Raw genomic sequence first — 14,526 nt, forward strand, 5'->3', positions numbered from 1 at the left:
GAACTTTCTGCTGCATGGGCCATATCATAAAAGTATGTTGAAACAACTCCACAGTCAGTTTTGGTGTCATTTGTACAACCTGTCCTATAGTCACAAAAATGCTTTCAATTTCCTGATGACACAGAAAATGGAAACGACCAGGAAGCATGCACGTTTGGTAACATAAAACATTTGGCATGCACGTTTGGTAAACATAATTTTTTTTTTATAAAGTTACACCCATGCAAATATTTCCAAAGACATATTGTTATATGCAGGATTGACATATTTAGTAAATTTGACCAAATGTTGTATAATTTTGAGATATGGAATAAACAGACTCACCTCTCTAAGATTAAAGTGGTCAGCCTTTAAAATCATTCGGGTCAGTAAGTTCATCTTGTACTCTTACAGGTGGCTCTGCTACTGCCAAAAAGAAACAATACAGCGCATTTCAAACGGGAATTAAACCTGAATAGGTAACCCTTGGTTTCCTGAGGTTGATTTTGACTGCAACTGACTTAAGGAATTAAAGGTACAACTTCATCTATGTAGAAGAGTGATAGGTATTTTGCCTTTCAATTGGATAATTCAGGGAAATTCTTGAAACATACACACGACACAACAGTCCACACACAAATGAATAGTTTTTAGTAAATAACAGCTGCATTTTCAACCATGGTCCACTGTTGGTGGTCCACATTGAATTCTCCCTGTCAATGACTTTTCCCTCCTAGGACTCTGTCTTCTGGTCTGCATCACTGCAGTTTATCAGAACGAGCACAGCAAAAAACCCAACCAGGTTAAAGAGTTAAACCTTGAAAAATAATTGCCCTGTTGGATAGAAAAAAAACAATGTGAAAATGTGTCACAATCAATTGTGTGACAACAGGAGAGAGGAATTATCCCATTCCAGCTTTCACCCACTGACTTGGCCTGGGCCTACCATGCCACCCGACGCACAATGGGAATTAGTAAGGAAAAGACCCAACTGCCAACTTGCCAGTTTCCTGCCGAGCGGGACAAAACCACTCCATCACCCCCGACTTGGAAACTTTTTAATCTGATTGACTTTAAGAGGAAGACATAAGAAACGGATTACTGTCGAAACCTTCCTGTGGAGTTTTTCATTACTGACAGTAACAAGTCCACGATTATTAAACATGTTTAAACAAAACAACTTAAGCAGGACAAAAACAGTTTTATGACTGAAACAAGTAGCAGAGTTGATGTTATAAGTTAGGGGGTCAGTTGTTTGGCGAAACTTGCAACTACATGAATGTGATTTAATAGATATTCCCCATGTTATATCATGTTAGTCAACTTAGGAAAAAGAGAAAACATTTGTAACAAAAACCCTCCCTCATTTACAACAAAACAACTTTAGCATGATTTTTTATGATTGAAACAAATATTAGTAGCTGAATGGATGTTACAAGTTAGAGGGTGAGTTGTTTGGCGAAACAAATCAACTACGTGTTGATTAAGGTGATGTTATACCCTGTTGGTCAACTTATGAAACGTGTAAATCCTTCCTTTATTTTACACCCCCATACTCCACACCATTCTAATCAACAGTCTAAATCTGATTTTCTTGCAACTTATATTTGACCACAGCATCCTGATGTAAGTTTAGCACTATAAATAACTAAATACGCAGAATGGCTGTGGGCCAGGTAACATCTTCCCAGAAGGAAATGATGTTTGCATACAATGAATTACAAACCTGCTTTTGAAAAGAATTGCCCTGCACAAGTAGGCTCCTACATGAAGAAGTATTACACGTGTCATGCAGGCATGTGTGGTTCATATGCGATATTTGTCAACTTATGAAACGTGTAAATCCTTCCTTTATTTTACACGCCCTACTCCACACCATTCATCAACAGTCTAAATCTGATTTTCTTGGAACTTATGTTTGATCAATGCATCCTGATGTAAGTTTAGCTATATAAATAACTAAATACACAGAATGGCTGTGGGCCAGGTAACATCTTCCCAGAAGGAAATTTTGTTTGCATACAATGAATCACAAACCTGCTTTTGAAAAGAATTGCCCTGCACAAGTACTACATGAAGAAGTATTACACGTGTCATGCAGGCATGTGTGGTTCATATGCACTATATGTTGGCCTGCTGCATATTCACTGACAATATGTGCTTCTTTGGGTCGCAATGCTCACCAGTCACAAAATTAATCATTAAAAGTCAACAAACTATCACCTCTTTGTTAAGAAGCATGCGGAAATTCAGCAAAAAATGTGCGTTACTATCATTCAGCATGCCTCATAGCCTATTTCAGAGAATTGGAACATTTCCTGCTGGATGACTTTTTGCTCGGCTGTTTGGAGTGACAGCCCCACCCATCACCAGCATCAACCAAAACAAAAAGTACTGTGCACTGCTGTGCAAAAATAAAGGAACATGTCTGTCAAAATAAATAAAAAGACAGCAATGTAGCAGGTGTTTGTGGGAGGGACAGGGTTTTTTTGCGTATTTGTAGGATTTGTTTTTGAGGGGGGGGGGTGACTGAAGCCAGTACTTACAAGGGCTGTTTGAAAACACAAACAAAGCTTTGCACGGACCCGACTCTTAACCCTGTTTTAATGAGCGTAACCTTAGAAGTGCCTTTGTGACGCCTCTGATTGGCAGGCCTGCCCCCCTCAGCGCCAGGGAGGGTATAAAAGCAATGAGGCTCGTTCCAACAAGGCTTCAGACCTACGGGAGAGTACACACACACGAGACACACCGGTGTTGTTTCTCCCTCAGCTTCGTGGCTTTTTAGAGATTCCTGTCAAAATGTTGTCACGGTAAGTGCACTTATTACGAGGTCTGAGTGGTGTGGAGGGATGGAATGTGTTTTTTTCTGCTTCCTCGTGTGTCAGCCACCTTAGAAGATAGTAAATGTATTGTGACTGTTTTATATTATATGTGGACTTCCCTAATCAAACAAGATGAAATGTTTTCTTAAATATATTAATGTATTTATGACAGTTAAAATTGCTGTGTATTTGTGGCCTGCCGAGGATGTTTTTTTCCTACTCCATTCCAAATATTCAATTTCATTCAAGCAATATTGTGTTCTTATCACTACAAAAAGCAAGAACAAAAAATGTAAATTACCAACATTTAAAGATTTAGATCTTTTAATGAAGAACAATTTGAATTTCAATGTCTGTGTACAGTAGAATTGTTTAAAAGGATTTCAGGTCACTCCATCACAATATGATGTCATCTGTCTTGTAAGAGGCTTGAAAAGGGATGAAATGAATGTGCTGTATATAATATATATATATATATATATATATATATATATATATAAATTACCAACATGTGCATCTGAGTTTAAGTATTGCCTTGCATGCACAACATTATATATATATATATATATATATATATATATATATATATATATATATACACTTAAACTCAGGTGCACATGTTGCACCTCAGGTGCACCAGCCTCACAACTTACAAAATGGCGACAACAGCTCACAAGAGCATTATAAGTTATAGCTGTAACAACTTCAAAAAAACACAGGCCTCAAGTAACTATTTTAACTAATTGAAAATGAAATTCACAACATGGCGAATACGTTTATCGCTTAAGATTTTTTACAGACATTGTGATAATTTATCTTTTGCATGTTTTCCTACACAGGACACTTGTTGTTTGCTTGGTCTTTGCTGTGGCTGGTGTTGTTTTATCAGCCCCTGTGACAGGTAAGAAATACTGTGTGTACAGTGAACTTGCTCGAACACTGATAACACTGCACGGATAATCCCCCTCAACCCGCCCCCCACCCACCCACACACACACACTCACTTTTGAATGGCCACTTTTTTGAGATGCTACACAGTGGTGCTCGTCTGCTAGCTTGACACACAACAATCCCCCGCTTTCAATCAGCAAATCTGCTCACTGCCTGCCTCCCCTGCACCAAGCCTGTAATCAGAGCCCAGGTCTCCCTGAAAGGCACAAAAGAGTTCTGTTCCCGTCTGGATGTAGGATTAGAGAAATAAGTGAGGCCTCCATAGGAGAAGCTTTTAGGCAGCACCTCACTAAACATGGCTAACACGTCCTCTCTCTCTCTCTCTCTCTCTCTCTCTCTCTCTATGGCATTATCATACAGATGGACAAGATTCAGATGGTAAGGACAGCTTTGATAAAGATAACATTCTCTTACCATATACTATTTACAAAATCTGTTTACTAAAATGTTACCAAACTATTACTAACAATAACTAATGGGGATATGTATTCACGTAGCTGTTGCATGACCATCCCATTGTTTTGTCCCTTTTTTGTTTTTAGACAGAGTAGCTCCAGTAATTGCCTTCCTGAATGGTAAGTAACTTCGTAACCAGTTCTCGGAAATTATCTCTAACACTAGATATCAAACAGAGTAGCCATACTGCCCATACAGGCTCCTGTAAAACGGGTCAGTCTGTGGAACAAAGTAGAACAATGTGGCTTGAGACCTCCCATTCACTGGCCATGTTTATGTAATCCACAAATTACGCAACATGAGTGATGCCTTCACTTCATGATTACTTCACTTCATGATTACATTAACATGAAAAATATTATATGAAATCATAATTTAGATGTGGGGCCTATTGTCTAAGGCAAAGTGTGTACAGCAAAAAATGCTAAATAATGACATGATAAATTGCCTCTTCAGGAGATGCCAATGGCCACCCCACTTCAAGGCCTAACCAAGGTAAGTCTCTGTCTTCTACACGAAAACCATGAGAGATTCTGCCCCTGTTGTGGTGCCAACAGAGGAGCTAATAATGTCCCATCTTATCATAGGAATCACAGATGGGACAGACTCAGCTGAGAAGATGGAAGGTATGAGCATTGTCTGACTGGTTTTGCACATAACTCTGTCGGTCCAGGAAGTAGGAAAGGCTGGATACTGGATAGTCTTAAAACACAAGGAAGTTAAAATGTCCATGGTGTCACAAGAATGGGAAACAACTGTCATGAGAATACTTGATGACAATTTGATGTTGTCCCTTTTTTTAGGTGCAGACCCAACTGACTCAAACCAGCCAGGTCAGTTTTGCCAGATATTTGTTTGACTCTAAAGTCAGATATGCCGGTCTCTAATTCTAATCAGGCCTTTAATGTGACAAATATATAACAATATTTTTTAAGATATAACATATCTTAGTTAAATGTACACCTGTATCTTATCTTAGATCCACCTTCACATAGCAATCCAATATCCCAGTCATGACCTCAAATGTCATAGAGAAACATTGTAATTCAGAAGCCATCCTAAGAATACAAATCACCCTCTAAACTCTATCTGTTTCAACAACAACACCAAAAATGTTACTCATCCACTGACCATACAAATATTGACTTTGCATGAGCAAGTAATTCCTTTCTTATCACTAATGGGCACAGTTGAGCCACAGACAGGTCATGTTTCAGTCAGAACATAACCACATATTTGCTTTGCCTGGGTTATTCATGTGTGGGTAGCAGATAGCAAGCCCTTTATCACACGTCCATATTCATTCTTCATTCAACCTTTATTTATTCTCTGAAGTTCATGTAGTCCTAGTGTATATAGTCCTTATTTTCAGTGATGCCGAGATTACAATACCAATAAAAAAACAACAAAAGGAATAGTAGCCAATAGTTGTAGTGACATATACAAATAAACCAAAAGAGGTTCAAATTGACATAGGAAGGTTACAGATCTGAATTGACCATGGAAAAGTAGAGAGTTAGAGGAAATAAGAAGGTAGTAGAGGAAATAGGGGCATTATAGCAAAAGGCTCACTTTCCCAGATAAGAATGAATATGAGGAACCTTGAGCATCAAACATCATTGATCTGGTCTGATATTAACCAAATTCCAAACAATTGAACAATATGTAGCACACTGAAAGGGTTTTGCAATAGTTTAGAAGGAAACACATTCATAATTTCTCTGTTTAATAGATGGGGATGAAAGTGTGGAGGACACTACAACAAGCCCTGATTCCCAAGGTAAGACCACAGAAAGGCCAACGGTTATGGACTACACTACACATGCAGAAAAATGGTTACATAAGTAATCTTTTCAGTCGAAACTCAAGCTAAAAATCTTCTCTTTATAGCAATAACCTAGCCTGACATCGTCATACTCAATGGGCGGGGGCTAAGTTCGGCTGGCTTTCAGGCTAGCGATAACCTGAAACGTAAATTAAATACAGAAAGCATTATCAAGTGAAGATAACTAATTGAGTTTTTTGTTCTGTTATGACTGATTGATTCATACATTGATAATTACTGTAAAGACTAATTTACAATTCATTTACAGAGCTATCTGAGGCTATAACTGACCCAGACACATCCGAAGAGACAGACAACACAGGTAAATGTCTGCAAAGTACAAATAAACAAAAATATAAGACCACAGTTATATTTCTTTCAACATTTCATGTTGGTGCACCAGTTGCTGCTAGGTCAGACTTCACAGGCCAGTGAGCAAGGCTAATGGAAAATAGTTAGCTTGCCAAACATTAACCAACACCAATTAGAAAGTCAATTCAAGCCAACTCCTTTGAGGCCGAGGAAAGATGTATAGGCTATTTTAAATGCTAGATGGGGGATTAACACAGAGCAACACATTTCAAATCTGATTTCAGCCTTTGGAAAGTTGGTGACCCCATTACATGATACCTGTCAAAAAGAGCCCCATCTTTTCAGGTTTTGCCAAACTGCTAATGTGACTTAAGATAAGAGCAGCCCTCCCTCCAGTCATGACATTTAGGCAGCCAGTGTTAATGAGGTTCACTGGAGTGGTGATTAAGATGTCTGACAAAAAGTCAGGCCTGTGAGCCCATTCAGATGATAACAATGTAGCCAAATGGTCAACTCCTGTCTAAAACCTTTTGGCCTCTCTTTGCACCTTGTCCATTTACTACAGTTACCATTTCACTGGTCAGTTCGATGTCTACGATTAGGTTCCCTGGTAGAATTAATTTCTTTCTTTCCTTGTCTTTTTTTTGTAGAGACTGCTGAGCCCGACACGACTGAGGAAGCCACGGAGTCAGATATCTCAGGTTAGCATTCCTCAAAACAAATGAACAGGCCGTTGAGACCACATTAAGAGCAATGGCAATCCTAGATAACAGTCTCAGAGCTACTGAGTTCCATTTGTAGGGGTCCCATTGATCCTCTCACCAGTGAGGGAAAAAGTGTTGCGTCTGATTCCACAATTTGTTTTTAGCTTGCAAACCTATGATAAAAATGTTATCAATACAATAACAGCCCTGCAACAAACCATACAGAATTCTATAAGAAGTCTAAAAGTATTTTTTGAAATTATAGAAGCAATTTTGTCTTTGACCTGGTCAGAGGTCTTGGACAAGCAATTATCACACAACTATGCTCAGTTCTGTAAAAAGCATCAGAGACAAAATTTTGACAAAATTACTAGGGCTGTCAAAATAACTGATTCATTTCGATTAATTAATTTGAGAAAAAATAACTGATTAAAAAAATTAGTGCAGATTAATCGATTCCGTATGACCTTTGACCCCGAGCCGTTCTAGTCAGTAAAACTTAGACTGTAAAATGAAGGAGAGAGAAGAAAACGTGCTGCTTGGATCATTGATTGGAACATTTACTTTTAAAAAACGGCCTGATGGTGTTGATAAAAAATAAAGTGTTGAAAATAAAGTCCTATGCAATGTCTGCAGCAAGGAATTTGCATATCACCGGAGTTCATCAACTCTATCACATCAATGCAAAGAAATAAGTGTTGACATTGAGGGGAGTATTAATTTATTTTCATTGTGTCCCCTAGGTTATATCTGTGGCCTGAAATGCCTTGTATGTAAAAAAAACTTCTTCCCGAAGCACTTTATTTTGAATTTATTTGAATTTGAAGCACTTTGAATTTATTTCCTCAGCATATTAGGTCATATCATAAATTATTATGGCAATTATTTGAACAGTGAAAATAATAATAAAAGAGTTTTTGAACTTTAATGTCACTAATGCTGATTATTCAATGATTAATTTGAATTTAAATATTTAAAATACTTTCACAGCAAAAATGATATATGCGATTAATTTAGATTAATTAATCACAGAGTATGTAATTAATTAGATTAATTTTTTTAATCGATTGACAGCCCTAAAAATTACACATCATTGCTTTACATATCCATACACATTATCCATCCATCATTCCAGTTCATCAGAACTCTTTCATTTCCTTATTACACTTAACTTACACAATCCACAAGACGCAAGTCTCACTGTATTCTACACTTAACTTAGACAAGACGCAAATCTTGTACCTGTACTGTAGCCTGTACTAAAATGACATAGCTATGTTACTTTTGAAAGAGGTTTTGGATATTATGTTTCAATTAAAACAACTGTAGAGCAATTTACAGAAATATTTAAATCCCATAAATTAAAGTATTTTAATTAAATTTAAATCCCATAAATGAAAGTCTTTTAAATTTTAAAATCAAACGTGATTCTGCTTTGAAATGCACAATCCTATTTAACCTGTAAACAGAGTCTGAACAAGACGATGATGCCACTGCCGATAAGGATGACACCAGTGAAGAGGCAGGTGCCAGCGAGATGGCAGATGCCAGTGAGCAGCAGGATTCCCCAGACAGCGACAGCGACGAGGCTTCTCCAGACAAGGACGACAGTGAGGAAAACACAATGGAAGTCAGTGAGCAGGAAGCAACTGACAAGGTTGATACTGAAAGTACAGAGGCTGGAGAGGGCAAAGACTCAAAGGAGAAGAACACTGACGAGGACACATCGGATTCAGCAGACGATGAGGAACCAGGAATGGTAGCCAATCAAGAATCTGAAAGCACAGAGGCAGGTGCTGACATCAAAGACAGCACAGAAATGAACAGCATGCCGTCATCAAAGGATGATGACAAAGTGGAGGCTAAAGAGGACAGCTCAAACTCTGAGGATGACGACAATGACGACATGGTTTCCAAAGACTCAACTGAGAAAGAGTCAATGATGGACTCCAGCAGCGAGGAAGACTCTGCCGACAAAGAGGCCGGAGTCAAAGAGGCCAAAGACACAAGCTCCAAATTCGAGGGAGACACTGAGGAGGAAAGTGAGGCCAAAGAGACAGGAGAAAGCAAGCAGAAGGAGGAGGCTGGGGACGACAGTGACGAGGAGGGATCCAAGAGTCTAGCTGAAAAGGAGGAAGGGGAGACCATCAGCAGCCAGGAGGAGGACGAGGAGGACAAAGGCACCACTATTGAGGAAGGGGACCCCATCAGTGCGGAGGAGGAGGAGGCTGAGATGGAGAAGATGCCAGTCCTGGAGGAAGGCATGCCCATAGGAAGCCAGGACACCTTCGAGGTGCAGATGCAGGACAGCGCCAGCGACGACTCGGAGTTCGCCACCAGGGAGGAGAGCGACGAGGAGAAGAGCGTGGAGGAGAAAAGTGACGAGTCGTCGGACGACAAAGAGAGTGAAGATGCCAGTGAGAAAGACACCGACAGCATGGAGGACAAATCAGAAGGTGCGTGGGTCAAGCTCATCTCAAAATCACAGAATATAACCAACTATACAGAGGAGTATTAAAACCTATAGATATGCAGAATATAGATATGCCTATAGATATGCAGAAATGTCATCATGACTAATCAATGCATGTTCTCTTCATAGCTCCAACCAGTGAGGCAGCAGGAAGCTCAGAGACCATGGGTGTGTAAAATAATCTCATTTTAATCCTCTGTTTGGCCCTGTCTTCAGGTTCCAAAGTGTGACAACAACATGTTAATTGTACTCTGTACATATGCATCAACAATGAATTCACATTTTCCATACAATTATCCATGGTTGCCTATATTGTAGCATCTCTTTGTGTTATGAATGTTACAAAGTCTATTTTCTCAGATTTCATGTTTCTAGCCCAACTAACTAGCCCAACTAACTAGCTTATTTATCTCTCCTAATAGAGTCAGCAGACAAAGATGAACAGGATGATGCATCAGAGTCAACCTCAAAAGGTAGTGAAATGTCATTACAGATTTCCTTGTGTTTTTGTCCTGTATTGGATGAAGTGTTACTATAAGTCTTAGCATACTTCAAACAAATGAACAAAGTCATTAAAACATTACATTTAAACTGAGCAAATCAAATATTTTAAGTTTAACATCTGAGAATAATTGATTGTGGCAGTGTGAGCGAGTGGTTTGAACTCTATAGATATTATTGTGGTTCATGTAATAACTGACTCTGTTTGTCACCCCAGAGGAGAGCATGGAGAAGAGCACTGAGCTAGATTCCACAGGTAAGGACTGACTAGATGTCTTACACACACACACACACACACACACACACACACACACACACACACACACACACACACACACACACACACACACACACACACACACACACACACACACACACACACACACACACACACACACACACTCTGTGATTCACAATGCCAACACTGTGTGTACACTGCTCTGTCAACAAGCTAGGTCCCAAAGAAACGTTATTGAGCCAAACTGATTACTTAGGCTAGTATTCGGCTAGTATTGATTTGAGTTTTTTACACATATAATTGCCATTGAAATGTTGCCCATAACAAAAAAAGGTACCTAAATGTCATCTGCTTTCTGTGTCTGCTTTCTCTCTATCTGAAGATGATGATATGGATACCACATCTGAGGGTAAGCCCATTGCTAAACTAACACATGGATAGGTGGGTGGGTAGTGGGTAGTGCTGGTGGGCTGATGAAACACCACAGGGCCCATCATTCTGAGATTTGGCCCGGCCAAAGAAGAAACACTATATTTGTGTGAAATGGAAGGCTCACGTGAGTGCCTGAGAAGCCACCATTGTTCCCTCAATTAGGGGATTTTTTTTTTTTTGCTAAAGAAGTGTTTGCTTGTTTCCACAGAGATAGTACCGTCCTCTGAGGCAGAGGACCTGTCTGCAGGTAAGCAGACACACCCCATCCCATCAATAAAACATTTAGGCCACCGTACCGTAATAATTTGACAAAACTCGATCTAAGATTTAGGTCATCAAAATAGTATTGAATGGCAATTACTGTAACAATTGGGGATGGTAAAAGTCTAGGACAGATTTCCTTTGGTTTCCTAGAAATTTGACCGACTGATTTTCTTCTTATTAGCCGTCACCGCTGAGGCACCGGATCAGCCAGATAAACCAGACGACACAACACCAGGTACCATACCTCTCAGGCCAAGTTGCCATGCATGTACAATGGTTTCAAATATGCACATTGCCAGGTATTAACTTTCTGTTTTGTGTTCCATGGGTTACTTTTCAGGGGTTGCCAATAACACCAATCAGAGTTCCTAGCATTCTGGCTTGTACCAGTAGGTTATGGTGGAGTCTATACAACAGGTATACAAAAACCGTCCACAGGTTTTGTGACTTTGTGCCAAACAGTTTGAAGGAGAGATCTAACTGCATCAAATGATCAAAAGACTACAACGGAATGCTGCCAATCAGTGACGAGAAGAGCACTGTATTCATTTTGTGTTTTTGTTTTCTTCCTGGCAGAATCATCATGAAAAGACACAAAGGAAATCTACTGATGCAGTCACAATAACAAAACAGCATTTTCAGGCTGGACATACTATTTCTTCTTTCCTCTACACTTTCTCACTCCCCCAACATTCTCCCCAAAAGGCAACCTTTTTGTTAATAGGGTGAGCAACAAATTAAATTATTCAATCTTTTGTGCACAGAATTCATAACTGACATAGAATATTTTTCATTTTTCTAACACCTATGCAAAATTACAGTTATTTGAATGTTGGCTTTAGGAGCCCTCAAATTATGATGTTCATGCAGCTAATAGGCTTAAAATCATTGACATTTTGAAATCTGAGCACACAACTGTTACTTTTGCTGAAAAGAACATTTGTTTGATCTTTTACTGCAATTCTGCTTGATACTGTCTCTAAAAAATTGCAGTGCTTGAATGTTGTGGGGCTGGCATGTTTTCGCAGGTTGTGGGATTTTTTTAGTTCTGCTTTTTCAACATGCTACAACACTTTCTGACAGATAACTGCTGCTATGACAAAACAAAAAATTCCTGACTCTCAGAAAAACGTTTTGCTTGTTTTTAAACAACAGACAAATTTCTCACTGTATAACAAGACGATTTCCACAACAAATGGAGTGTACAGACATTTTATGAGACAATTTTGTTATGCACATCTCTTCATTTTCAGAATTTATGACTAATATTGTAGTGTGCGTGTAAGAGCAATGTTGAAGAATTATTGTAATGACAAGAGATGTATAGATGTATCAATAATGTCATTTAATATGTACACAGGGAGCAAATTGAATAAAGCCTGAGTGGTCAGAAAAAAAATCACATTTCCTTGGGTGGTGGGATTGGGGTCAGTTTGTGGTCTTGGGTGAACTGCACATGTTAGAGAATGTGGTTCGAGTGTCTTTGGTCTTTGGGGGCAAAGAACTATGGCGCCTTTGTGGACTTCATGTCTCCCCTGATGGAGAGTATGTCCTGAAAGCCAAAAAACAAGAGATGTTTCACCTTCGAACGGTTTCTTGGTTTACTTTAAAAGGTTCTCTGTCTGGCATATAAATGAGGGATCATCCACAGGTGAAAAAGAGTATCTTAAGATGGTCCCTCTGGCTCTGTTGGCTTTGAAAAGGGGCCAGTGTGTGTGACAACAGATGAAATCCATTCAGCAGAGAGCAAAAAACTTTAACATACCACAAAATGAAAAAATCTGGGGGAATTTGGTAAAGGGTGTCAACTTATTTACTTGAACAGCCTAAACATTAAGGTAATACAGAGAAATTAGAGAAAAATATATTGGAAATGCTTGAAGAACAAAATCAAGAAAAAGACGGATGAACAATAGCAAAGGAAAATTACACCACTAAGGTGAATTGGACACATAAGGTGTTTTCCAACAACTGAGGTCTTGTTATATCTATTGCTAGGGTAGTTTTTTCACCTAATCCAGGCACATTAGGCTTTCAAAAACAAATATTATAACATTACTTATTAATTAACATTACTTATCACTGAAGTAACATAATGAAACATTCAAAGCAGAATAAACAGTAAAAGTCCACCCCCAGACTGGACTAGTTTGCGAGAAGGGGCCCAACCTGGACTATATGCAGAAATCTTCTTCTGAGAGATAAGTACCTGGCATTGAGACAGACTGAAAGTGACGTGTCACTTCATTGTCATAAAGACTGGAACATTTGGGGAAGCTGATTATTTAAGAATGAGGAGGAACATGTCTTGAATTAGGCTTTTAAACATTTCCTTCTTCCTTCTGGATAGTTCTAATTAGTTCACAAAACACAGCTTGACAAAACACAACACATGAAACAATAAGAATACGCTCAAAGACACAACAAAGGATACACAATGCTGTAGGAAAACATGCCAGTGACAGCATACTAAAAACTTGTGAGACTATTGTTCTGTGAAGCAGGGGGAAGTCCGGTGGATTGAAGCAGAATCATTGTTGGTTCTCTGTGTCCCTCCAGTGGTAGACTCAAGCACTAGCAACCTGGCCATACAAACATTTCTCCTGCCATTTGTTGTGTCTTATCGGAGTTTCACAGACTTGCAAGTCGCTTTCTGCACCTACAGAGACCATTTTAAATATCCGCCAATTCAAGGTTCCCCCACCTACGGCAGTTAAGGAGGCCAGTTATTGTCAAGAGGACATTCAAAATGTTTGTGCACAAGGCAGCACAAGATCTAAACAATTTCTTAGCCACTATTTGACCTTAGGGACGTCTTCAAAAAGACGCTGAAGATAAAAACAGAATGATCGTTATCTTGCCGATTTTCTTTTAAGTCAAGCAGCCAATCACTTGACCCTCCATCCTTCGCCCCCTCCATTGCCCGAAAGAAAGACCTCCTGGAAGGGGTAAAGTTTCTGAGCACGTCCTTACAGAGCCCCTTGGAGCTCAGGGCGTATTGCTCATGTTACACATTGGCTACACTTGGTGGTCCAAACCCCTGGCCTTGGAGGTGCAGGAGGTGAAGGAGGAGGGAGAAGGAGGAGAAGAGGAGGTGCGATATCACACAAAAGCCAGCAAACAGCTATGAACAATGGCAGGTGACCTTGCCAGAGGGAGCGTGACTTGCTTCCCTCTGTGCAAATGGCCAACCATGTGTGTGTGTGTGAGTGCGTGAGTGTATGTATGTGCGTATATGCTTAGGTGTGTGTGTGTATGTGTGTGCGTATTCATGTGAGAGGGGTCTACACTGGTTAGCTCCGCTCACCTCACACGTTGCATAAGAAAACCTCCACTCCTTTTACCCCAGAAGTTGAGAAGGTAAGCCGGGCAACGGGGTGTGGGGTGAAGTGGCAAGCAAAAGGATGTTTGTGAAATCTTAAGAAATATTATACTTCTTAACGTAAAGTATAAGAGCCTCTTCAATGTCTGCACTGATGGAGTGACTGATATTGGTGAGAAAAGTATTGCCTTTAACTGGAAAAGGTAAACCCCCTCTGTAGACTGAATGATTCGCTTTAGCTTGCAGT

At 39.5% G+C, this 14,526-nt stretch overlaps 1 protein-coding gene across 1 annotated transcript; it reads left to right on the plus strand.

Annotated features, from left to right (window-relative positions):
* Positions 1-2,680: 2,680 nt before the first annotated feature.
* stm (starmaker) lies at positions 2,681-12,356 on the plus strand. The gene is made up of 19 exons (XM_076301788.1): positions 2,681-2,789; positions 3,641-3,702; positions 4,113-4,130; positions 4,295-4,327; positions 4,665-4,703; positions 4,796-4,834; positions 5,012-5,041; positions 5,941-5,988; positions 6,302-6,355; positions 6,996-7,046; positions 8,519-9,505; positions 9,652-9,690; positions 9,945-9,995; positions 10,241-10,279; positions 10,644-10,670; positions 10,902-10,940; positions 11,139-11,192; positions 11,298-11,374; positions 11,534-12,356. The coding sequence occupies exons 1-18, from the start codon at positions 2,779-2,781 to the stop codon at positions 11,327-11,329; spliced, it is 1,653 nt and encodes a 550-aa protein (XP_076157903.1). The 5' UTR covers positions 2,681-2,778; the 3' UTR covers positions 11,330-11,374; positions 11,534-12,356.
* Positions 12,357-14,526: the final 2,170 nt, after the last annotated feature.

The sequence above is a fragment of the Alosa pseudoharengus genome, unplaced genomic scaffold (genome assembly GCF_046254945.1).
Source record: "Alosa pseudoharengus isolate Yale_2024_CS ecotype anadromous, Long Island Sound unplaced genomic scaffold, YU_APseudo_1.1 YU_APseudo_1.1_scf_23, whole genome shotgun sequence".
NCBI classification, from domain to species: domain Eukaryota; kingdom Metazoa; phylum Chordata; class Actinopteri; order Clupeiformes; family Clupeidae; genus Alosa; species Alosa pseudoharengus.

Coding starts and splice junctions, on each gene's coding strand:
- stm (XM_076301788.1), top strand. Junction 5,042..5,940: donor AACTGACTCAAACCAGCCAG/GTCAGTTTTGCC, acceptor TCTGTTTAATAG/ATGGGGATGAAAGTGTGGAG. Junction 7,047..8,518: donor CACGGAGTCAGATATCTCAG/GTTAGCATTCCT, acceptor ACCTGTAAACAG/AGTCTGAACAAGACGATGAT.